Genomic DNA, 27894 nt, shown 5'->3' with positions numbered 1-27894 from the left:
GCCAAAACTATATCCCTCCGACTTTCGTCGGGGGATAATAACTGAAATAATGAAAATAAAGTCATTTGCCGTCATCGTTTCGGTTTAATCATTGAAATTTCATTAACATTGGTTATAAAACCCTTTATACCATGCCACATTGCATGGGACCACATATTCCGTTCACGCATAAAAGTTCTATATCCGAAGTCATATAATTGTCTTAAGGAAGATAACTGTTTATGTGGCGGCAAATTTCCCCAATAGTCTCCTTGATTCGCGTGTTCTGCTGAAAAATGCGTCTCCATGGATATCTGTCTGACGTCATCAAGTGCACCGGATGATATCATTTGAGGAATGGCGTTCCACTCATCCCCTTCTATGTCTATTTTTAGTAAGTCTATAGTTCGCTAAAATAGAAAAAGTTTGTCTGCTTTTAACAGATATATTGTTCTCTGATACAAAACTGTGATATCTGTCTATTTTAAGAAAAGAAACAATGCTCTATGTCTGTTTTTAACTTCAAATAAAATATAATCTATGTTAATATAAAGAAGCCTACAGTTCGCGGATTCAAAACTCTCTATGACTCCTTTCAACAAAACTATATTTAACGAAAGTGGAAAAATACCCCATGTTCATTTGCATTTAAATTGTATAGTACACTGAAATTCATAATCTTTGCATGACCTCAGGAATTATAACAGACCAATCAGAGAGCTGCACTTTTAGTACCTGTCAGTTTCCACTTGCAAGTAGGTAGAAGAAATCAGTTTTATAATAATAATTATTATTATTATACCAGATTTATATGTTATAATGTACATGTTGTGATTTTAGAAAAAAAAAGATAACACTATTTCAGAAATCAAATTATTTAAAAAAAAATTCTATTATAAAGACAGAGCAAAATGTAACATTTACTCACGACAAGTGAAATTAGGATCATTTCGCAATATTTCGGACATGTTAAAATTATGAAAAGAGGCTGAATAAGATATATCTAACGAAACTGCATAAAAGACTAATACCAAGATGACATTTTTGGTCATGGCGACACAACACACAGACTTTTCATGTAAATTTGTACATCCTTTAATACTTACATTAGTGTGACCAAGCTCTCTGCGAATTGTATCTAATGTTTTCATATTCCATTGCTTGGAGTTTATCTCATTTTTACCACCAAGGCCCCATCTGTAGAACCATATATGTTCAGACAGGCGTTTGGTTTCATTTTTCATACTGAAATACAGAAAAAAGCGTCTTTATTTGTTTAGTTTACTCAGGCGTGCAGCCAATGCAAGAAGAAATGCTCAAATGGCCACATTGGGCTTTCTCGACCATTAAGGCTGAACGCTGCTGTGCGATCATAACTGTGATAGGATCGAACACAAGAAACCCAGTTACGTGATGTAGAATACAGGTTCGGAAACGACATCAAATAGGTTCTAAACAGGTTTTATAAAAATGACAGACTAGTAGCTGAAACAGCTCGCCTTTGATTTACGTCATACGTTTGACAACTCTTTAAGACATCCAGATGTTATTGATGAAAACCAAGCGATTCCGAGTCTTTTCAGCAAGATAATACGGGAGTGTAGTTTGTATATGAAAACTGTTAGTCTTTAGGTGAAGTCGCGACATCTCGATTCACAGTTAACAACAAAAGTATCATTTATGGTACATGTAAAAATCTCGATAATAAGACCGCTATATTTGTGGTTCTTTAGAAAGTGATCCCAACAATAGGATTGTCTAAGTACTTGGAGAGGCCGTCTAGCTTACATGTTTGATTTAAAATGTACAACGCATAGACGTCTGTTGTCATGTTATATGTGTTCAAAATGTATAAATAACTGTAGGTTGGATACCCATGTTTTTAAGGGTTTCCTCATTTTCGGATTGAACGATCAAGAATGATCAATTGCGCAAAAAGCGTCCGGTATATAACTGTAGGTTGGAGACCCGTGTTTTTACGGGTTTTCTCATTTTCAGATTGATTGTTTGTTTTTGGTTTAACGCCGTTTTTCAACAGTATTTCAGTCATGTAACGTCGGGCAGTTAACCTAACCAGTGTTCATGGATTCTGTACCTGTACAAACCTGTTCTCCGCAAGTTACTGAAAGACGAATGATTTCAGACACAGTGTCTTTTATCAAATTGTCACGGAGAACATACGCCCCGTCTGGGTATCGAACTCGTGACCATGCGATCCGTAGACAACGCTCTCCCTACTGAGCTAAACGGGCGGGCCCATTTTCGGATTGAATGATCAATAATAATCAATAGCACGAAAAGGCGCCCGTTAATGCGGTGTAACCTTAACTCTGGAGTGGTTGTTAGGTCTGTAACCTCGTATTGTTTCGGTACTTCTGGAGGCGAGCTGTTTAAAATGTAACATGGACTGCATTCTGAACACTGATCGTGCTAGAGTTTGACGCACAATGTATCTTAACTAAATACAAAGTAAACATTTTGGCGTTATTTACCTTGGATCGAAGCAATGTACATCACAGCCAAATCTCTCAACAACATCTCTGTCAAAATCAAACAAGTGGTTGATCCTGAAATGCACGAAAAAGTGCCAGTTATTATCACGGTTCTCTTTGAATGCCGATGAAAACTGCTAAAATACATTACATATATTTGTTTATTATAATCATCATCATTATTATTACTACTTTGTTGCTATCCATTCACTTGATGCTTATGTGGATATAACATTTGAACCGTTGCAACGATTTCCATAAAAACTCAAGTTATTTTGAGAGCCGTTACGTCTGTGATATAGATTTCCATATTTTCTGCGATCTTTTGCGTAATTGATTTTAGGGTTCTCTATATAAACCGGTGGCTGGCGTCGGGGTTCAAGGCTTCCTGGAGGCTGGGCTCTTCATATAAAATGTTGATACTCTTTCAGATGCTATTTTAAATCGAGGTCCCGTGTCGGTGTTTCACATCTTGCACATTAAAGGAATCACAATCCTTAAAAACCTAAAATGGAGGAGTCGGTCGTATGGGCCAAATAGATAAAAATACACGTATTCTCCTAACTGATTATTGTTTAATAAATAATTTATCTATAGAACGTATTGATAATGAAAATCTTTTAAGACGTTTTATCAGTGTCTATGTTTGATTTGGATAACCTAACGACACACTGGGCCAGTTATCATTAGATCAACAATATCTTGTTAACGTATTTAAACATGATAAGGGTACGAAGTAAATAAAGTATGAATCAGATTTTTTTTATTCCCACGTTTTTGCAGTATCTGTAATCCTGATATGTATGACCGGCACCTCCCGTAGATTTGGTCTGTATAACTCGCTAGAAATATCCGGGAATGGAGACAACTATGTATTGCGTTGATCTTAATAATCAATGTAAGATAATAGAATAGATTTATATCCAACACTGCAGTATGATAATATTAAGGATGAATCCATGGTCGTAATTTCCAGACGGATCCGTGAGAATGTCTGGCAAATATACAAAAAAATCGCTATGGCGTATAGATCATATTACGTATGATTCAGCCTAAATATTTGATACATGTACATTGTCATCTTTTAAATGATAATATTCAAAAGGAAATTTGACTCTCCATGTCAACAATTAAAATTCAACTAGATTCCTGTTTGTGGAGCAAAACGTGCCGAAAATCTCTTCTAAAATTATAAAGTGTCAGTTTTAGGCTATAAAATCTATGTTTGACTTAATTTTTTCTCTGTGTGTGTATAAAAATCTCCCCCTAAATAAGCAAGTACACAATGGAACACAGCGACAAAGCGAGGGACGTTTTAAACATACCCGAATGAGTACACGAGACAGGGCGCTTCCGGTTTATAGCCCGGGTCTACACAAATTTCCTTGCCGCCTTCTTTGAGATTCCCAACACGTATAACGTCTTTACACAAGATCTGCAGCATGTTGATATATCTGAAACAGAACTCATTTTCTTGAGAAATTTTACATGTGTTACGCATATTCTGTTCATAGTCTAAAGGTCCGTAAATGAGAAAAAAGTCAGAATTATCATCAAAAATGTAATATTTTACTAAATGAGCCGCACCATGAGAAAACCAACATAATGCAGGCTGGTCTGGATCCATGCTGGTCGCAAATGCACTATGTTGGTTTTCCCATGTTGCGGCTCATATCTATATTGCTAAAGGTCTTCCATGTATTGTTTTAACAGTTTTCTTTGAGTTTGGAGAAAGAAAAAAAAACAAAGAAAATTTTAACAGTGGTCAATAAGTTACATAAAAGATTCGAAGATGCTCATCCAGCCACTGTGTTACAATGTAATAAAATTCATACTTCCAGTAAACTTGCAGCAGAGTTGTTTCATCTAGCTTGGCCAAGTCCTCATCTCCAGGTATCTGTTCGGACTCTGGAAGACCATCAACCTCTCGCACTTCTTTTGGTGTTTCACTGACAGCACTCGATTCCGTCCGACCTTCATTGCTGGCAAATTCAATTTTAGTCTGGTAAATGAAGAAATTGATACTGGTATTATATTACGGCAGATTATTGTTTTAAAACCAACATTTTTATGCTTTGTATAGTTTATTTGTTTATTTCCAACAACTAAATTTTGGTCACTTGCCTTGATAAAAATGAAACGCGTGTTTTTATTTAGTTTTGGACGCTTTTTAACAGTATTTTCAGTTAAAGAGGACTCTCAGTTTACCCTACTAGTGTGCCTGGTTCCTGAGCCACTGACAGCTCCCAAACATGAACTAACACTTATCATGCTGAACACGATTGATTATGCCTTTGCGACCAGCGCAGATCATGATCAGCCTGCACATCCGTGAAGCCTGATCATGATCTGCACTGTTCGCTATTCAGTCAGTAACTTTTTTGGTAAGCACCCCTTTTAACAGTTAATGGTACTGTCCAAATTGAAAGATGGACAAGTTTATTATAGATATTCAGTAAGGTTAGAGTTAAAGATGAGGAGCGTTTTCAGTCAGTTATCACATAGAATATCACCAGGGTTACAAAGCTCTGACGTCTTGTGACCTTAGGAATAGTTTTTTCTTATCCGCAATGTCAACATACTTGTCATAGTCCTTTATGTTATTGTCATTGTCATTATATGTTAAACATCTGTGGTGACTATATATTTTGCTTTTAAACTGTGCAATTAAAATTATTATCAAAAAGATGCCATTTGTATTTTAAAGTATCATCAAAACTGCGCATTCTATAATCCTTCATGTGTGTCTCTTGATTTTGAGAACGGGAAATTGGCAATATTGACATCATTAATATAAATTTGTTCGAAAACAGACCTTATCAATTAACTTCTTACTTCTTTGTTTTATATGCGTATACTTGTGTATTCTTATATCAGTATTCACAAAGTTTCAATTTTGTATCCAGCTTTCATTTACATGTCATATACATTACTTAAGCTTTCTAGTAAATCATAGAGGATTCCAATTTTAAAATGACAGTTCAAGTAAAATTGCAATGGTCCTTTTTTAGGTCTTAAGTCCAGAACTGGCGTAAACCATGATTTAATTCGGTAAAAATGCTCCCTGTTTCTTATATAGCTTACATGAAACTGTTATAAAGGGACTTCTATAAGGGAAGTGCCAGATACAATAAGCTCTTCGTACATTATACGATATAATCTTAGATATAGTCTCAACAATACCTTAATTTCTATGTACTTTTTAAACATTTTTAATCTACTAGGTCTTTCTTTATTCTCCTTATTTGTTTATTTGATATTTTATCTATTTTAGATTATCTATATCATTTAGTAAAGATAAAACTTTTGGTTTATTTCTGCGCCTATCGAGTGGCAATGAGTTACTGGTGATTGCGAAATAAATATAAACATGCACCAACTAGAATAAACTTCATTTGTTGACGGTGTATGAGATTAGGCCTAGCATAAGTGTATGTGAGACCCTGCAGTATCAGTTTTACGAAGTCGTTAGCCGAGTGCTTACGGTATTCGTATTATACCTTTTCGTCGGGAGTTCGATTGCCATTTTTTTTTCAGTTTGCATTACATACTTTTTGTAAGTTTGTTCTTCTCTGGCTTCTAATTTATTGTTTTTTTTTCTTATTTTCGTATAAAATTGGTAGTATCTTTAAATCAATAGAATAATGATCCTGAATTTATGGCCGGGCAATGATTTTATTAAAGTGAAGAGTAAGATTGTTATAAAACTTATAAAACTAATCCGTACCGCTTTAAAAATATCAGAGAGAAGCTTAAAACATTAGATCATAATAAAAGAACATAATTACATGCCAATTGTGACATTTATAATTTTAGTGAACATGTTAGAACTAGATTTACTGACTCGTTTTGTCTCCATTGAATCGTTTGCTCAGTATATGCCCTGGAAAACACTGTTCTATGTATCAGTTTAGTTCCAATAAACAATTTGTAATTGTATTACTTTCACTCTCCTCTATTACTGAATAATGCATGTGTGTGATTTAACAGCGCATGTTACTCGGAAGCCCAACCAACGACAGATTATATTGCCGTGTCCACGTGTTGTAGCGTGGCGCCAAGACTGCGTGACAGAACGACACAGCCACGACAGAATGCTCTTTTTTTGCCTGGTGCTCCGCTAGCACGAGGACATGACAAAATAGGGTACCAACAGGATAGAAAAAAATGTCGTGCCGTCGCCCTACACTCGACGTGTCCTCGTGCTGTCGTGTCCTTATGTTATTGTGCTGGCATGGTCACTAGAAAGACAAAAATAATTAGAGTTTCGAGATTATAGAATATTTCACAAAAACGCACGCACTATTCTTTTATCTGATTTCGAAACATCTGAAAGATGGACACGTTATATGATATAATGAAAACGTAGGAACTAGTAAACGAAATAATGGAATGAAATTAAAAATAAATTAAAACGTAACTAGTTTAGCGTTTAAATTTACTTTGATTTCTACTTTCATGATAAGTTGCGAGAGACGAGAAGGCTGAGTGAATATCTAAGATCTGGGTATCAGGTAATACACGGGTGTGTTTAAATTTTGTACAGGCTGAAAATAATTTAATAGGGAGCAACTGAAGATAAAAGTTTTAGTAATTATTTGATAAGATTTTAGATTATGAGCCACTTCGACGAGATAAGATCAAGAAACCCCTACTTCGATGCACAAAGAACTCCTATCTCCTTCACTATATCTGTCAAGTTGAACCCGGTACAAACTTTTTATACGCAGTTTAGGTGATGTCATTGAATTATTTATTGTAGGCATTAACATTGCTTTCTAAAACTGAACTAGCCTTTTAACTTACCCGAAAATCTGTGCCAAAGTCCTTGTTTTTGTGAAAAGACGTGAATAAAATTAAAACTCCGGAGATTAAACACACAATTGAGACGATCATATACCTTAAACGGTTCATGCTTTTATCATTCATACCAGTGTTGATGTTCAGTATTGAACTCTAGCTGATAAGGCGAGGTCCGTCGGTGTACTTTGTGTCAGTCAATTTGTAACTAAAACAACTAAAAAGTAGGACAACTATATCTACAGTTTACGACTTGCTTATTTGGATAGCTGAAGCAAATACTTTGGAGTCTTTATTTATAGAGAGTTAAACTTAGTTTCGGATTAGCTCTAAATAAAATGTACCAAAAGTTTTCAGTTGCATTTGACTGGCTTTCATGTATAGTTATTAATTTGTTTTACAAATGGTATAAATATTTATTGAAGATTAAATAACATTTTCTGATTTTTATTAAATTACGCAGGCAAAATTACCCTGATTTTTATTAAATTACGCAGGCAAAATTACCCTGATTTTTTATTAAATTACGCAGGCAAAATTTCCCTGATTTTTATTAAATCACGCAGGCAAAATTACCCTGATTTTTATTAAATTACATGGGCAAAATTGCTTGACATTGCACTGCATTTAATTCAAGAAATAGTGCTATTTTCTCAGTTTGGTAATCATCTGTGTTCTCGTTGGGAATATAAACACACAAAATATGAAAAACCAAAATCGTGACAACCCTTCCAAGGCCTTGCTCACCTTATATCATTACTATATGTGTCAGATGAGTTGTAAGATGAATTACTATTAACAACTGGTAATTGTTATCATTATTATGTCCATTTTATCGCATATAGCTGTCACAGTGTTAGCTACATATCAATATTGTCTCGTTTTTGACAAGATGTCCCCGCAAGATACGATTGTGTATTTTCTTTCTGCAAATTTTATATTTCACCTGCATTTGCAGAAGTCTACAGATGATTAAATATTATTTCCATTAAAATTTATTAAATTTTATGGCTTATTATATTGTCGTTTTTAAAATGCTTTGTCTGTTTTGCTTTACTGAGTCATACCTTTCAATTTATGGGTCAAAAATAACACAGAAATAAATAAGTCGAAGTGCTGTATTCGATAGAATATTTTTTCTCAAAATGTATCTTTTTTTTTTTTTTAAAGTTGTGTATAAAATATTTTATGCGCGGTATTTACTTAGGAAAGAAGAAAGTTGGACAGACCGATTATAGAAATCTAGAAGTGAAAATTCTTCCAGCAGTCAAAAAATCAGACACCTCTAGTAACTATGTTAACAAGCTAACAAACATTAAGTGATATGAATTCTGATGAAGTAGAAGAGGAACTAGGGAACGCAACAGAACTAAAATAAAAAGTCTGAAGCAAATTGACGAAGAAGTCTAGCTGACACACCTTCCTAACCAAATGTAATCTAAGCAATTGAAAGCCCGAAAGAACCAAAGTAAGCTTCATTTTAAACAATCTTTATCTGTCGAAAAAACAACAACAACAACAACCGCAAAAAACACCAAAAAAAAACAAGAGATCACAGAGTGATCAAATCAAGGTCAAATTACACTTCAGAACACAAATTTATGCATGTGGTCCAAATTTAAAGCCTGTACCTTCAAAAATGTGAAAGTAGGTCACTAGGTCAATGTCAAGGTCAAAGTTTGTTTCGGTACACAATCCTATGCATGTGGTCTAAATTTGAAGCCTGTAGCTACAGAAATGTGAAAGTAGGCCACTAGGTCAATCTTAAAGTCAAAGTTCATTTCGGTACACAAAACTATGCAAGTGGTCCAAATTTGAAGGCTGTAGCTTGAGAAATGTGAAAGTAGGTCACTAGGTCAAAATCAAGGTCAAATTTTATTTCGGAACACAAAACTAAGCATGTGTTCCAAATTTGAAGCCTGTACCTTCAAAAATGTGAAAGTAGGTCACTAGGTCAATGTAAAGGTCAAAGTTTGTTTCGATACACAAAACTATGCATTTGGTCCAAATTTGAAGGCTGTAGTTTGAGAAATGTGAAAGTAGGTCAGTAGGTCAAAATCAAGGTCAAATTCCATTTCAGAACACAAAACTATGCATGTGGTCCAAATTTGAAGCCTGTACCTTCAAAAAATGTGAAAGTAGGTCACTAGGTCAATGTCAAGGTCAAAGTTTGTTTCAGAGCACAAAACTATGCATGTGGTCCAAATTTGAAGGCAGTAGCTACAGAAATGTGAAAGTAGGTCCACTAGGTCAAAATCAAGGTCAACTCATGTCAAGGTTCATCTTGCCACTCAAAACCATACAAGTGGTCCAAATTTGAATGTTGTAGGTTATTGACAAGATTATAAAATCTTTTCCCTATATAAGTCTATATGAACCATGTGACCCCCAGGGCGGGGCCATATTTGACCCTAGGGGGATGATTTGAACAAACTTGGTAGAGAACCACTAGATGATGCTACATTACAAATGCCAAAGCCCTAGGCTTTGTGGTTTGGACTAGAAGATTTTCAAAGTTTTTCCCTATATAAGTCTATATAAACCATGTGCCCCCCCCGGGGGCGGGGCCATATTAGACCCCAGGGAAATAATTTGAATCATCTTGGTAGAGGACCACTAGATGATGCTCATACCAAATATCAAAGCCCTAGGCTCTGTGGTTTTGGACAAGAAGATTTTCAAAGTTTTTCCCTATATAAATCTATGAAAATTTTATAGAAATAAACAAAGGCCATAACTCACTAAAAATGTTGAACCATCTGATTTTCAGGGGACACAACTAGGGTACCAATACATCATTCTGACAAGTTTGGGGTTAAAATCCCCCCGGGTAGTTTCTGAGGAGATGCGATAACGAGAAATTGTTAACGGACGGAAGGACGGACGGACTGCCCGGACGGACGGAAGGACGACGGACCACGGACGCAGAGTGATTTGAATAGCCCACCATCTGATGATGGTGGGCCAAAAAAACATGTCACAATTGATAGGTATAAAAAGTGAAATGCAGTGTTGCTTTAAGCAATTGTCTTTCATCGCCAGTGCTACAGTCTGTTCAAAGACAGTGAAGACCATTAAACAATTAATGTTTTAGTTCATATAACATTGAAATTGAATAATCTGAATTTGTCTGTTTTTTTATGTAAATGTTTTAAACGCTTATACACCTGTATGTCGAAAAGATCTGCTAGATGTATACATATATCTACAGTAGATACATGATTTTGTCGGTAACTAAGTTGTTAGTATAGAGAAAATTTATCTACCAGTCATAACCTAAAACTATCACAAGTTTCCCCTTTTCCTAACATTTGATATTTGCGATTTTAACATGTTTATTAAGCTTGATAAACCCTTACCCTGCTAAATTTCTAAAATGGACTGTCCATCATTCAATTTGGACAGTGCCATTAACTGTTAAAAAGGGTGCTAACCAAAAAGTTACTGACTGAATAGCGAACAGTGCAGATCATGATCTGACTGCACGAATGTGCAGGTTGATCATGATCTACACTGGTTGCAAAGGCAGAAACAATCGTGTCCAGTATGGTAATTGTTAATCAATATAAACTTGAACACTTTACTCTTTAAAATCGATACATCTCAGTTTGTTTGGCTGTTTCTTATTGTCTAACGAACTTTATTTATTTCAAATCGTTTGTCCAAACATTTGTATTACATTAAACTTGATAGGTTTATCTTACTAAGAAACAATTAAGTCGTTTGATCACCCTGAGTTGTTTCCCCTCCTGACCATGTAAGTAAAAATGTGGACATGTTGCTTAAAAGTCTGGCCCATTATTTGATATAATTTGCTATATGTAAAGCGCCTTTGAACGTGTTTATCATGAAAAGGGCGCTATACTAATCTGGTATAATAATAATAATAATAATAATAATAATAATAAAAGTAATGGAATCATCTCTTATTGTGTTATATTGTATACATTTTGTTCACTAATTCCATGTTATTTTACCATTCTTATGCATTTTACTGTGTTTAATTTTTCAAGTTTACGAAATAAAATATTTATCTTCAAACATCAGTTTGAATTTTAAGCAAATTTACTCCCCGAGAAATATTAGAATATGGCTTGAAAGAAAAAAATGCACGGGATGAATGAAACATTTAATATGTATAACATTTTGCATCTAAGGATTCTGATTTTCAGTGTATTATCTATATTAAGTAAAATGTGCACGTGTCCCTTTTTATTTCTGTATAGAAAATCTGATCGATATCGGTTATCGGCTTGAAAAATATTCTTCGCACAACATACGTCATATAGGCATTTCCATTTACCACAGTAAAATAGTTATTATGACATACATGTAGTTATTATTAATACATAATTAACGGTTTCTGATATTTAGAAGTTAGTACAAACATTTTTAAAGTTGCAAATTCTTTTATCATCACTACCAGGTTTCTCTAGAAATCACGTGAAGTAACAACATTTAAATCTTTAAAACTTAAAAACGTTTTTGAATGATGATAAAATGTTTGTTAATTTCAAAATCCATATCCATTCCATTACCTGAAATAGATGATCGTCGGAGCCCGTCAATTTAAATGTATGATAGGTCCAAATAATTGAATATGATTAAATCGGTTAGTCTAATTCTTTATACAGTAAGTTCTATTTGCTAATAAATTAAAAGATATGGGAATTATGTTTCTTTTGTGGCAAAAATAGAAATGAAGGAATCATTAGCTAGTCCTACTGGTCATTCTTGAATGTCATTTATTCTGGTGTACATACATTTGTAAACCCTACCGGAATATTTTTCATTTCAATTCAGAACATAGGTTTTCAAAAACAACACTTGTGATCTGAAGTAAGACCCTAGGTTCTTAGTGAGCAGCCGAGCAATTAATTACTCACTTTAGAACTTAGGTTCTGGGATTTATTGCGCAATTCGCGTCTGAAGTTATTCGCCTGTAGGGTGTGAAAAGGAGAATCATCTTCCTCTTGTGTGGGTCTGTGGAACCTCCAAAGAGGGCAGTTAGAAATATAATTGTTGGCTTCTGGTCAAAGTCTACAATGCTCATGATAGGTATGTTTCTCGGCATACGAATATACGCACAATCATAATGTCATTTTCGACAATAAATAATAAAAGTAAAATTAAAACTTGAAGGCTGATTGGGTGAGGTTTTGATAAAATAAAAAGTTCAAGGGACGTTTTGCACATTTAATCATACTATGACAAAAGTATAAAGTAAGTCATATCTACCATGTAATGAGATTTACTAGTACATTGCGGTGTTCATTACGTTATATACATGCAGTTTCATATGATTATTTTTCCATAGCATTGTAGATACACTGTTTATATATTACGAAACAAGGATATGTGATTACATGAATTATCAAGTTAATACAATACCCAGTCTTAAACCGCAAAATTTGATTCAGTATTATTTGGCAAATCTATCGAACATTACTTAAATTCCTTTACTGATGTGTCTGAATCATAAAATGATATCAAAATATGTTAACCTGGCAGTGTTTAGAGATTATGATGCAAATGTATCTGAAAACATATACAGTCATTTTGATACAGTAAGCATTTTTAAACGCTAAACTTGATCCAGTATTATATTTGATAAATCTTTTGAAGATTACTAACATTTCTTTACTGACGTGTCTGAATCACTAAAATCATGAAAGGATCACGAAAGAATATCAAATTATGTTAATATATCATCCACTTTTGTATTAGTGGTAAAACTTCTATTGATACATACCAGTACATTTGAGCACGGTGAACATTTACAGTAAAATAAAAATGCGCGTGAAATATTTACTAAGCTGTAGGATTAGGAGTACTAAAATCTGTATTAGGCAAATTTAAAATCTATACTCAAGTACATTTATTTTGACCGTATCCCAGAGTTTCAGATATGCATATGCAACAGTAATGTTTTAAAATCACTGAACTAGGTAATAAATTACATTAAAAAGTGGAACATCTTAATTGAACGAATGAAACGTCGACATCTCTGTTATTTCGCCAAACATGTCCTCATAAGTAGGGGTCCGAATAAGATGTTATTTAATAATTTACAAAATGATTTGTAACAGTTTTTGTCTAGGGAAGGAGGTGTTTAAGAACAAACAAATTAGCCAAGCTACGGTCTTGTTTTTTTCTTCTGAAATTTACAAATCTACAAAAATACAGATTAGTAATATATGCGCAAACATTGGCACTAGCCTCATACCATCACCTGATATGTTTCATTGCTTCTTTCGATCTCTTACCCTTTTTATTTTTAGACTTGGATTGCAAATGTTTCTCAGCAATCAGCAGAGTAACTGAGTATGCCACGCTACGCGCCTGGGAATGACCTCTATATTACTGGCTGGTCTTTTTGGATGCTGCTGGGGAATATTGAAAACACACATCGGAAATGCGCGCACCAACCTAAGTGCGATACTGACATATCTCGCGTACACCACACAGTTGTGACGTCGTAGATATATGCCACAGTTTTCCATTTTTTAAATATTAAAGCTATTCGGAAAATAATTTCTAAACCGAGATAAGATTGTCCAAAAACGGCTGGAAATTTATACAGCTAAGGTAAAACCAAACCCTGAGACCAAAAATAATGGCCAGGCAAAACATAAATCAACCGAGACAAATGAGACAGAAAAATCGACCGAGGCAGATGAGACAGAAAGGTAAGTGCCTCGGTTGCCTCAATTGTCGCTATGGGCATGACAACAGATGCAACCTTCCTTGATGTTGCAACATGTGAAGCAAGTCTCAACTGTAGACCAAGAGAATGCAGTTTAAAATATCATTTATCTGAGAATCGCCTTCAACCCCGCCATTTGGTGCAGTTTTTTAATTGTTTTTGCCACATTTAAAGCTTTTTTTTTTCTAAATAATTTTCCACAAAATTAAAACGTTTTAGACCTAAAACTGATATGCGCAATGACAACATTTCTGTACCTGTTGGTGCATTCACTGTCAATCAATATTGCTTCTTGTCAAACAATTGCTATACTTATAAAGTCCCAAATAACAAACTGCTAAGTGTACTATAAGAGGCTCAAACAATGCATTTTGAAACTGACATAGTTTTTCTTTCAACTTACCCGATTATCTGTTGATAAGCCCTTGTCGTTATAAAAAAATAATTGAATGAAGTTAAAAATCCCGATATCAAACACCCAACAGAAAGAATCAGGCAAATTCAGCTCATCATTTTGCCAGACATACAATAGTGAAAGCGTAAAATATAAAATTGATGTTAAAGTTCTTATACATCTTATTTCAGTGTCTAAGTATAACAAAACATGACAATATATCATACAATATCCGATCAATCAATCACTCAGTAAGCAAAGGTACTGGAAAATGCTAGAAGGTTTCTGTCCTGTGTATACTTGTATAACTAATCATGGCGAAAAATCTAGACTGTTTGCTTACAAAGGATCTATTAGCACATACAATGTATCGTAACTTATTAAAATGCACCTTCTGTTAAAAGTATTCATACGATAACACGAGTAAATATAAAATACACACTTTTAGTGTTTACATTTCCCAAATGGTCCGTGACTTAAAAATTACACATTTACGTTTCCCTCTGAAATGCATCATAGTTTCCGGGTTAATTTCGATGTATATATTAAACAAAATGTAACAAATAAGTTTGTTGTTCGATTTTTCCGTTACATAAGACATTTAAATTAATTGCAGAAGATGTATTTTATTAATACCACAACTTGTCGGCGAAGTTACATGATATCTTTGGATGTTTATAAAACTAAAAGGTGCACTAATAGACATTGTTTTTGTTACCCTCACTGTATTCTCTGACATACGCTTTTCAAAATCCATTCATGAATATTGAAAACCTACATGTATCGTGAACCTAAAAGTCATGTCCGTCCCAGAAAATTCACGTCGGACAGATATATTGAAAAAGTAATTATGTATATTATTTACAAGTCAGCAATCGATTTCTACAAGATAATGAACACGTTTATTTCAGTCCATTCTAAAAATTTAGATTGTATATTAGGCCTTAAAGGGACATTCCGATATTTAATTGTTGTATAATAATGAATGTTTTGTCGAAGATCTAGCTTCTTTTCTTCCGGCCCAGTAGTACTTTCTCGAGCCCTATCATCGGGGACTCAAATGCCAACGATATCACAAAGGCTGTGGCGTAGGTTATGCACATGTGACCAAGGAACCGGTATATCTACAACAGACAATGATACAAGTATATCTATCTGAGGTGTGTTTTGGAAATATTTGTTGAAATAGAACGGTGCATTGTTTCAAAACAGTGAAATTATCAAATACAGATTTCTGCAAACGCTTTTATGTAACCAACACTTCACATTAACATTGGAAGAAATGATTAAGATTCTTAAATTAATCCAGTCAATAAACTTGATGTTATGCATATAAAAATACAAATTCGCTGTAAGACCATTATTCAAAGACTCTTCTACTATACACTTATGTGCATAAAGGTTAATACAATCCTAAAAGGAACATACCAAATCCATGTCAGACCAATGTTCCGAAGGTCTTCTACTTTACACTTGTGGATAAACAGTTAGGAATATTTATAAAAGGAACAAACCGATTCAATGTCAGAGCAACGTTCAAAAGTTCTTATGATATAAAGTTAAGAATTTATATAATGGAGCATGCCAATTTAATGTCAGACCGATGGCCCGAAATTTTTCTGCATTACACTTGTGGATAAATAGTTAAGTATATTTATAAAAGGAACATACCAATTCAATATCCGACTCATGTCCCGAAATAATTCTGCATTGCACTTGTGGATAAACAGTTAATAAGTATATTTATTAAAGGAACATACCAATTCAATGTCCGACCAATGTTCCAAAGTTCTTCTGCTATACACTTGTAACGTGATCACAATGGGGTGAACTAAATATGCACAATACGTCAGTCGACTAAGGGGAACGAATCCTCCCCATGCTAGGTAGGCGTTCACAGGTCCTGTTTTTAAGCAAAGCATTTGATATAAAACCTTTTCCTATTTCATATTACATTTAAATTTTCTATTTTTTGTTCATTGAGTTTTGTGTACTTGTACTTAGTAAAATGGATATTCGGTATAAATTCATAGATTTTAGCTGAAAAATCAGATGAAGAACATGTTTAAAAGGACTGATCTGATGATACAGTTTCAGATAAAAGTTTTCTTTAGATCTTTTGAAGTCTTTGAAACTTAGTTGCTGACGACAAATTATATGTTATGGAAACGCTTGAGAATTAGTTGTTTTTACATTTTTTCCATTCAAGACTGAAATGCGTTTGTAAAGGGGTACCAAAGATAAATTGCATTAATAAACTTTATCTAAACGGGCGTTATGTACCATTCCTTCATGCGTACGTCATGTTCTAATGATCACAATATGGCCAAACTTTAAGTTTCAAGAAAGACCATTTTTAGCCAATGTTCCTTTAAAGTTACTATCTAATTTACCGTTAATTTTGTTCATGCATAAGAACCTAGTGCATTATATTATTATCCCTTTCTGAGAATGTATGCATCGACTACACATCACATTTCTTAAAACGACGTAATCTTATTTCTTAAAAGTCAGGTAAAAAGGACAAGAACTTGTCAAAAGTCAGGTTAAACGGACAAGATCTTGTTAAAAATCAGGTAAAAACGGACAAAATCTTGTTAAAAGTCAGGTAAAATGGACAAGATCTTGATAGGAGATATATAGGTCATGTGTAAATTTTTTAAAGACTATTTAGATTTGACTAAAATGGAAAAAATATTTAAGTAAATCATTTTACCACCGTATCCAGAAGCACAGGAAAATATCACCCAGGCAATACATATTGCCCAAGCTATTCTTGAAGTGGCGTTGTACAGGGCCGATACATCAACGCTGAGTCTATCGGTTGATCCGTCAGGAGTGTACAATCCATACAAAACAGCAATAGCCACACCAGTAGCCATCGTCCAGCCAACAAAATTCAAAAACTGTATTCATTAGAAAATAAATTATTACAACGTATCATGCAGCAGGTTGTATGGATTTATTAGTAGATTTACAGAATTTCAAGGTAAGCGGTACTTAAAAGCATTAATTCGTGTACTGTTAACAAGTTAGCACAAACATAATATTTAATTTGCTGCACATTTATATAGAATTTGTGCGCTATACGTAACACACTGCATACTAATAAATAATTAAATGTTAAACAAATGTGTACATGTGTATTTGACAGATTATTACGCTATGCCTATCCTACAGAATGAAAATCAACATTGTGAGTATACATCTCTATATAACAATATCGCAAATAAGTCAAGCCGTCTTCGTAATTCCGATTTGAATTGACACCGGAACCGGAAGTAGATTACTTGTGTCTGTGTTTACCGTTTACATTGTATACATAAACACACATATTAGCAAATGTCGGTGAAATTTATTCCAAAAATACGTTTCCCGTATGAGTCATAAAAAGAGCTTCAGTGCACAGTGAGTTGTTATCATAAAGCCTGATATGTATATATCCTTAAATGAGCTGCGCCACGAGAAAACCAACATAGTGGCTTTGCGACCAGCATGGATCCAGACCAGCCTGCGCATCCGCGCAGTCTGGTCAGGATCCATGCTGTTCGCTTACAGTTTCTCTAATTGCAATAGGCTTTAAAAGCGAACAGCATGGATCCTGACCAGACTGCGCGGATGCGCAGGCTGGTCTGGATCCATACTGGTCGCAAACCCACTATGATGGTTTTCTCATGGCACGGCTCAAATAATGGTATAAATCCTCATACCTTTGACATTTTTATCCTACATTCTGTTCTGTACAACATATAACCCGTGAAGACACCAACAGCATAGGGGCCTACTCTAGACCATGGTTTGTAGTATATTTCAAATATATCATCCATGTCAGAACTGAAATGTCACCAGTCAATTTTCAGGAAAACAGTAAGGTGATCGCTGATCTTCAATTTTTTTTCAAAACATTTATCGTTTCATTTGGCATTGTACACAGGGCCTTTAATGAGGCGCTGTACAAAGGGTTGAGTTACGTATATTTCTGAATTGTTTTTCCCCAGTGGAAAGGTTTTAGGACACACTGAATTGGACATAAATTGAAGTATATTTACCAATCCTAATGAAAAGTAATTAGTACTTTAAAGGGTCGCACATCCAGATATATGTAATTTGTTTTGAAATATAGAAATTAATCTCATGTGTTTAAAAATCAAAGTCGTGCAACAACTAATGATAAAAACAGCAGTTTTGTCTGTGAGGTATGTAAAAAGCTATCTCATGCGTTAATCATGCAATAAAAGATTGATGCAAAACAGAAAAAAATAGCTTTACGTTTTAACACATTTATAAAATATCAATTCAACTGAAGCTGATTTATGACTTTATAAATATATATACTTGACGTTGCTTACTCAAAAGAAGTTTGAAATCTTACAGCATGTTCTTTTAATTGCAATCATATACAAACCTAAACAGCAAGTTTGCATTAAACTCATAATGCTTTGATATCAGTGCACGAGATATCACACTGACCGTAACCAGAGCTAGGCACGACAATCCTCCAAGTACAGGGGAACTGCAACAAAATTATAGATATATAGATGATTTCCGTTTAGCAAAAATTATCTCCCTTGCCCACCATTTTGAGGGATTCCTGACGTTTTGTATTTCTTTTACTGATGAAAATCGTTTCTTGTGTTGTAAATTTCAAACGTGTTTATGAGTATGACAAATACCTTTAGAACTTCTGTGATTCTGTAAATTTTACTTATAACCTTCTTTTAACCCCTAAAATGTCAGCTTTATGAAATGAGATTATTATACCAAATCGAGAACTATCTATCAGCACCATATAATTTAGCAGCTTTGGAAAAAAAAAGCAAATGAAAACTATACGAGGTCGTATACTTTTGTTTTAATTGAAGCTGAAAGGCAAAATGCATTTCGAGCTGTCAGCATTTATTTTATTTATGATACCGTAAAATTCTCAAACCTATAATAAAAAATTCATAATTCTTAGGAGAAGCAATTTATTTTTATAAGCACATACTGTTACTTAAAACATTTTTAGACCCATCATTATCACATTATCACATATTCGATCGGTTAATAAATCTTATATATATTACTAGTAAAGGGGAATCAGCATGAAGGGACTTATCACAAAGAACTGCATGTCATTAGCCAGGTACCAGCTCCATCCCATACACTGAAAAATAGAATAGAAGGCAGTTTTACAAAATTTGATTGCGAGGGGTGGTGTGTGTGGCGGGGGGGGGGGGGGGGGGGAGGTGGGGGCAGGGCAAATCAAGATTGATTATTGCCGAAGCATAGGGACCGCGTGGAGTCATAAATGAAAAGCGGACTTAAGTCAAATTTAATGTTTTAAAGACTTAACAAAATCTTAAATGGTGATATTGTGTCAAACCTTTAGGCAACATTATACGTCATATATACGTCAAATTTTACCATTTGAGATACCTACACAAACATTGCAGAAATTCCTTCCTTGTAAACTAAATACTACAACTTCTCTATTTCAATGTAATGTTAGTTTATGTAAAACAGGTTGGTTTTTAAAAAGCAAGGTTTGACAACACTACTAATATGCAATATGTTGAATATGTTTCTTATACGACTTAATTATTTTGTTAGCTTAATGTGGACTTTAGAAGGAATATTATAGGTCTATAATTAGATACGAATATCTTGCATTATGTCAAGAAAAAAAAAAAGACGTACCGTTTCCTTTTCATTGACGATGTTGTTGATATACAGTAGATTCGCCCACCAAGAGTTTTTGCAATCATTCTTGTCTAAACCCTGCTGAAGCCACAAAGGCCCATCACTCCAATACTTGAATGTCGGTACATACAGCATAAATAGCAGCATGTAAGGAGGTGTCAACCTGTAACAGTTTCCTGACATTATGGCGTTTTTTAATGTTATAAGATATGCCCCTTTTCTATTAAAGTATTAGCGAACTTTGAGTTAGTAGCCCTGCCTCCAATGCTACCTACACTTACCCTGCTAAATGTCTAAAATGGATTGGTATATCATTTAATTTGGGCAGTACCATTTATTATTTTACGGGGTGTTCCCTGAAAATGTACAGACTGAATAGCAAACAGTGCAGACCATGATCAGCCTTCACGGATGTGCAGGCTGAATTTGGTCTGCCCTGGTCGCAAAGGCAGAATCAATTGCCGGAATATTAAAAGGCACTTTGCAGCCCTAGCCTCCGAGACTACAATCAGTGGATCTCATGTATAAAGGTAAATATCGAACACATTTTCTCTGCTCATTTGATTATGTCTTTATCAGTTCCTACAGGAAAGCTTGTGTCGTTGTAATGAAGATGACGAACCTGTTAATATGACAATCAGCAATACTCCATATACGAGTCTGATATTCATTGACGTATATGAAAGTGTATATAACGAGTGTAATTGAAAGGGTTTCAAGATATTTAACATTATGAATACGTCCAGAATCAGGGTAGTAGTAACACAATTCAAAACAATATCTAAACAAAAGTAAATTTACGAATAATATAGGATACCACTGAAGCAAGTTTTGCTGTAAATCTAAAATTACGGTATGAAAGAGTTTCAAGATATTAACATTATATTTACCTCCAAAATCTGTGGAAGTAGAAGAGAAACCAGTTGAATTTGCGAGGTCCTCCTACCTTTCTCATTTCACGAAGTGATAGATAAGCAACAAGCAAGCCACTACAAAACAATGTTTCTAAAGTCTAACGTCATGTGATCTGTTACCACCAGTCAAGAGAACGTAGGAGTTTTCTGTTCTCAGACCATTGTTCTCAACAGTATTTATACTAAAATGTACGGTGCCCGTAATGTGACATGTGAAACTTATTTTTATTTCGTTTTAACGAAATAATAATTTGTTCTTACGATATCTTAAAAACGAAATGTTTTCCGTAAGGAAGAAATCTTATTTCGTAAAAACGAAATGTATGTCGTTAAAACTCGTAAACAGAAATGTTTTTAATAAAAACGAAATGTATTTCATGATAACGAAATCTTATTTCGTAAAAACGAAATGTATTTCGTAAAAACGAAATGTTATTTCATAAAAATGAATTATTATTACATAAAACGAAATGTTATTTCATAAAAAAGAGATCTTTATACGAAATCTTATTTCATAAAAACGAAACATATTTCGTAACATTTCGTTTTTACGAAATAAAATTGCGTTGTAAACACGAAATAAAAAAAAGTTTCGCATGTCACTTTACGGGAACCGTAAAAATGTTCTGACCAAGTAAAAAGTTCTATAAAGGATTCTGTGTTTTGAAATACGTAATTTAACTCATATTGTTCATAGAATGACTACCAGTGCCGTAGGAAACATCAAATATCTGATAAAAAATAATTATTTTATTCAACCAATATAATGCGTACTATAATCCTCAGAAAATATAGATGTGTAAACGACACGTTTGTTGAATATTGCACAGTTCAGAATAACTCTAAACAAACGTTAATCTACGAATAATATGGAAGTTTTGATGTAAATCTAAAATGAAGCCTATCTGATGGCATAAATGTATTCTTATTCTAGGTAGATTTAATCACAATCACTTTCATTTGGAACACTTCTAGGAACTGAGACTTCTTAGTTTCGTAAGTGTACGTATTATCATCATTGTAACTACGAAATTATTTAACAACTTTCATTAGCCATACGTTAGGCTATGTTTAAATTTCGTATCTTATCTTGACAGGAAATTTATTCATGCTCTTCAAACTACCAAATTGAATTTGGTTTAATAATTATATTTACCATGTGATTCCCAACATATATGATTGATATGAGCAGTTTGTCATGTTGTTAGGAACCATGACACGTGTGGTTTAATTAATACCAGGGTTGAACATGTCGTTAAGCCCATATTTAGCAAAAAAGTAAATAGGTAAATTGCATACTGATTCCTGCACGTGAAGTTTGATACAAAAATGTATTTGACTGGATATTTAAAAGGAATCAGTTGTATTACATTCAGTATGTTCTCATTAAATGTCATTAACAAATATTTAAATGAGCCACGCCATGAGAAAACCAACATAGTGGGTATGCGACCAGCATGGATCAGACCAGCCTGCGCATCCGCGCAGTCTGGTCAGGATCCATGCTGTTCGCTAACAGTTTCTCTAATTGCAATAGACTTTGAAAGCGAACAGCATGGATCCTGACCAGACTGCGCGGATGCGCAGGCTGGTCTGGATCCATGCTGGTCGCAAACCCATTATGTTGGTTTTCTCATGGCACGGCTCAAATGATTAATAATAACGTATATTAGTAAACAACATTTACTCGTCTTAAATTTATTATTCTCATACCTGAGAACAAAGAAAGTATCCACAGAAACGAATGCGTTAACGACAGCTTGAAATGTGAACCGTTTCAACATTTTTGGTAGAAATACAGCAACATTTTCTGAAAGTCAGATACAGATGCCAGTGTAGATGCCAATGCATAAGCCAAAGAAACAAATGCAGTTGATCAAACAAATGAAAATACTTCAGTATAACACTCTACTAACGACATAAGCAAGGACAGATAGTTTCTTGGCACTTAAACATAGTCAAAGTTCATCTACGGCCCAATAGAAACGCCCTCTGTTCAACTAACACATCTAAACGTTCTCATCAGTGAACTTAGCAGACGAGAAAAGTTTTATTTTATAAAAATCTCAGTAATCAAACAAGACATCACCTAGCAATCTAGAAGTCGCTAGTTCAATTACCAGGTGTTATTATATTGTTTTCTAAGTACTCAAGAAAGTAATATCCATCTAAAAGCGCGCCGAATATGCCAAATGCTATAGTTTTGCACACGTTTTATTAAAATTATGATATGCATAACTTCGAAACCATTGGGACAGACTCGTCGAACATATTAATACAAAAGATAACTTTCTACAATTATCTTACCTATTACAGGTAAACCCATCATATACGTGTGACAAAGGATCACCCAAGACGTACTAATAAAGCGTATACCATTCACACTTGAAAGGGTCCCAGCTAGCTGTTTCGTATTAAGGAGTTTTGGTGCATTTGAATATACAGAAAACGAAAGAAGAAGTTTTGTGACTTTGCCTATAAAATGTAACACTCCAATTACTAACAGAACATATACTATTGCTTGAGCAGATTTAAGATTCTAAGAAATTAAACTCACACGAGACAGTACTTATAAAATCGAAATAACGTTCATCGCGAAAATAGATCTACAATAAAAAAAGTTTTGTAACTTTTATCAATATTGATCCTGGCTCCGATTTACCAATTATTTAGTTATATATTCAACATGCTATATTGTATTCATAACTCTTTAGAACATATTTACGTAGAATTAATAACATTTGCTATTACTTTAATTGCTAGTGCAATTAGATGCAAACACACTGCGCATACTGTAACATTATCTTTTAAAAGTGTTTTACAACCTGTCGATTAAAACAATCGTGAGCAGTATCACATAATTAAAGCTTTGCACATATTGTTGAAATGCAAAAGTTTAATGACCTTGTCTGCGTGATTTTAAATCTGAACATTTGAATTTCTCAATCTTTTGTTCAGCCACAATTTCGTTTGGCATTTGTCCTTTCGTGTAATTGTTTGGTACCTGCAAAACAGTAACCGCCTTGATTTTATTAAAGTTTAAAAGACATACATTTAGAAAAAACTGAGTTAATGTGTGACAAAAAATTTCATAATTGAGATAACAAATCATTCATTCAGGACATTCTTTTACCTTTCAAATCTGAAAATTTGAGCCGATTATCTTTACTATTTCAAGAGCTACAATGCTTTTAAGTAAGTGATTGAAGGCAGACGTGACGTTAAGAACGCCATGAACGCAGTATGGCGTCGTCGTGCATGGCGTGTATTTTTCAAGTCATTAATGGAACAGATTATTTGCATCACTTACTAAACATCATGCATTTGAACATATAGGAACAGTTTAAAGTGATTTTACTGAAGAATAACTTAACCGTAAATTTTTAGTTTCATCACGGTCTTTTTATCTATACACCTCAATATTTTCATGATGCAAGGATGCTTTGGATTTTACGTTGCCATGACAACACAAATAACATTTAAATGAAAAATATGGTAGAATTTGATTGCGTTAGATCACTGACTACACTATACTAGTTTCTTGTTTCTGGAACAACATAAGAAAAACAATAATTTTCCAGTATTTTTAACTACTAATTATACAATAATTAGTCTTGTTGCTTGGGATATGAAGAATTCCATTGTTAAAGAAACCTAAAATGGGCGTTAACAGATATCGGGAAATGTTATGACAAAACAAATCTACCTGCCCGTTGCTGGTGTCCATTTCTTTCGACTGTATGTTCTGGTTGACGGCGTCATAGAGCGTTGCTGTGATGATTATAATTGCAAATATTGTGCATATAACTCTGCAATGAAAAAAGATATTTACTGCTGTGGAATACTTCATGTTTTCTAAAAATTACGGAAAAACAAAAATAGCACAGACTGTTCCATTGTTTGAGAGAGCTAACTAAGTAGTCGAATGGCATAATAAAGCTATTTTACTGATCATTTCAATATATTCATAAAACAATCCTGCTTTCTAAGCTGTATAATTCAGCGCCGTATTTTTCACATCTTATACACTACTTTTCGCCTAGGATGCTGATTCCAATTTGTCGTATAATGCCGTCATATGAGATATTGTGCCTTTGAGCGCTCTTCCCGTAGGAATAGTGCGTTGCGTTGAATTTTCGCAACCCCTTCTTTAGCCGATCTAGTCATACTAGTGATTAGGGACTTATAAAGTGTACAACACTGGGTCAGTTCAAATTGCATGATTTATAAAATAAGCACAGAATACTTTGCCTCTTTGACTTCTACATAATTAATTCAAACATGTCACTATATTCCATAGCCAACCCAAACTACAGAATAGTGGTTCATTTTTGGATTGGAGTTATAAATAACATAAGAATGAAATAGAGTAAAGACCGCCGATGAAGCTTACATTACAGCGATGGCAGCATCTGTATATGGCAAGGTCTTCTCTTGACAAACAGCACTTACTGATGGGAGTGTCACGTTAAATGGAAGTAAACTTATAACTGTAAATCAAATGAAATAGATTATCCTGCTATCAGAGGGAATTATGAAAGTAACATTATGTAATGAAATTTTGTTATTTTCATTGCTATAAGAAAACAATTCGGACAGCCTATCAAAATGAAATGTTTGAACAAGCATAGTGTACAAACATAGGCCCGTGACCACAACATGTTTTTACTTTTACAAGTCAGAAACCGTAATGATGTAAAATAAGGAGGACTGAATTACTTACCAACTGCTGGCGTCAAATTATTTACATCAAATATAAATAATGATTTATAATGACACTTTGCTTTTAAATTGACAAGTACGGGTTTGACAGTAACACACAATGCTGGACACGCTGACAATTCAAATACGTTGCAGTGTAACACTGATTGCTGATTGAAATGATACGCCCTTTGCTGTACAGAGATTAGAACTAGCACACAGATAAATTCTCATATACTGTCCGTGTTATTGAAGACTAAGGTTGCTTCTTACCTTTTTATTTGACGGTGCTCATACTCAAGCCAGACATTTCATGTATAAAAAAATCGCTTATAAATGTATCATATGGTGTATTTCTACATATATCTTCAAAAAGCCATGCATGATAATAATACTTCATTTTTAAAAGCAAAAATAACACACAAAATCAATATTACCTAAGAAGATATTGTATGAACTACATCACATTTCTATTGCATGACTAACGTTTTTTGAAAGCTTATGATGCGAAGAAAATAATTATACTTCGATTTGTCCTAAAATTGTTCAGATACACAAATGTTAATTATGAAATGGTTTTACTATCTAAAACAAATAAATGAAAGCACTATATCTGAAACATGCCTCTTTAGATGTAATGCAAGGCTTACACGTGATTATAAGAGTCGCCACATCGGCTGAACTGCACGTCTCCGGTAAACACATCCCTATTGAAAACATCGGTGGGCCTGTTAAACTCTATAAAGCAATAAAAATCTTATTTAAAAAATCAGACAAATTTGAATGATATGTAACACAATATGATGATTTTTAAAGAGTGTAACAACCTAAACTTAAGGAATCTAAGTTTGGATTATTTTTGTTTTAAAGTCTCATGTGTAAGTGTATTTTGTCTTTACATGAGGAAACATTCTCTATAATTTGTAATAAATATTACTAAACAACTGCTCCAATAGTTACATTGATCCAGATTGAATCACATAAACTTTCTGATTGAATATAATTTCAAGTAATTCAGTGTTTTCTTGGAGCACATATTTTATTTTTGGTATACATGCGGCTGTTCTTAAATTGTAACTTCGCTGTCAATGTCAATCATATACAGTGCATATAAATATACTTACATTTCCAGTAGTTCCAAGTGGAAACGAGGCTAAACAGTATTTCCCTGTAAAGGCTTCACTTGGACCAATCTTTTTTATTGTATCGTTATATCTTATCGCTTCTACAGCTATACATTCATCATAGTTTCCAAGCCAAGTAAAATGACCATCGAGCAGACCATTTGGAGGCTTTCCAATAGCATCTATCACTGTATGATAGAAAAGAACTGAACGTCCCTAGGTATTGAATATACACAAAGAATACCTTTAAAAATACTTTTAGTGATAAATAATTTCTAATTATGCATCAATGACTCATTTGAATCAATAATTAACATTCTAAAATATTTAACATAGTTACGTTTCTATAAAACTTCTTGAATTTTGTATATTTCTTAATTTTTGCAAGTTGTTTACACCACCTAGTTCATAAAACAGAGTAACCAATAACATATCATGTAAAACAACCACACTTACTTTTTAGCGCCCATTTTTCACGACGTAGTAAAGCCTGAAGAAAAAGCCCTGAATGTGTCAAACAAGAGGTGCTGACATTCCAGCTGACAGCGTCCAATACTGATGCCAAGAATTCACCTCCCAGCGCTAAGATACCGTCCAGATTATTTTCAAGAATGACACTTATTGTGCTCGCATTGTTCTCATTCACCTGTCTCTGCACCTGAGCAGTAAGTTCCAAAGCATGAGTCATCATATTTCCATAGCCGCCATCTATTTGACACGAACTTTTGTGCAATATCAAGAGAGATACCAACGTCCAAACAAAATACATTTCTGTTTCAAGATTCCGATATTGATTAAAATTTATACCATTACACTTAGCCAAGTGGTTTACTGTTACAACTCGTATAAATGAATCAGTATCAAATTTAAAGCGGCCTAGTTTTAGGAGTATTTTGAAATGTATGCTGAGGGTCAGAAAGGACAGTTTCAACCATAATGGAAATGATATGGTTCATATTGTTTATGTTTTATGTCTTACCGATATAGTTAAGGTTATATGGCTACTTCCAAACTAAGAATATAAGATGTTTCGTCGAGTGGGAATCTGGATTCACCGACCTTTCGCAAGCCAACCACGTGGCTTTCTCAGAGAAATAGTGGC

The 27894-nt window shown here is 34.0% G+C and overlaps 2 protein-coding genes across 3 annotated transcripts; both read right to left on the bottom strand.

The window, feature by feature from the left end:
• Positions 1-64: 64 nt before the first annotated feature.
• Positions 65-7435, bottom strand: LOC123555608 (probable methyltransferase-like protein 24). Of its 2 annotated transcripts, XM_045346216.2 has the most exons (7): positions 7278-7422; positions 6316-6712; positions 4307-4473; positions 3797-3925; positions 2472-2546; positions 1086-1224; positions 65-389 (listed from the first exon to the last, which is right to left on the bottom strand). In XM_045346216.2, exons 2-7 carry the CDS (start codon positions 6328-6330, stop codon positions 72-74), a joined length of 843 nt encoding a protein of 280 aa, XP_045202151.2. In that variant the 5' UTR covers positions 6331-6712; positions 7278-7422; the 3' UTR covers positions 65-71. The 2 variants fall into 2 exon arrangements, with proteins under 2 accessions (XP_045202151.2, XP_045202146.2); XM_045346211.2 differs by lacking the exon at positions 6316-6712 and having other exon boundaries at positions 7278-7435.
• Positions 7436-12566: 5131 nt separating this feature from the next.
• On the bottom strand, positions 12567-27483 carry LOC123566251 (nose resistant to fluoxetine protein 6-like). Its single transcript, XM_053524262.1, has 16 exons — positions 27249-27483; positions 26793-26980; positions 26319-26406; positions 25361-25457; positions 24674-24776; positions 23872-23971; positions 23275-23442; positions 22681-22777; positions 20944-21042; positions 20051-20216; positions 19438-19517; positions 18777-18884; positions 18082-18205; positions 17088-17277; positions 16132-16274; positions 12567-15495 (listed from the first exon to the last, which is right to left on the bottom strand). Exons 1-16 carry the CDS (start codon positions 27481-27483, stop codon positions 15373-15375), a joined length of 2109 nt encoding a protein of 702 aa, XP_053380237.1. The 3' UTR covers positions 12567-15372.
• Between the last annotated feature and the right edge of the window lie 411 nt (positions 27484-27894).

Source organism: Mercenaria mercenaria, chromosome 15, assembly GCF_021730395.1.
Source record: "Mercenaria mercenaria strain notata chromosome 15, MADL_Memer_1, whole genome shotgun sequence".
Lineage (NCBI taxonomy): Eukaryota > Metazoa > Mollusca > Bivalvia > Venerida > Veneridae > Mercenaria > Mercenaria mercenaria.
Note: the sequence above shows the minus strand (reverse complement) of the source record. Positions and strands in the feature narration are given on the sequence as shown.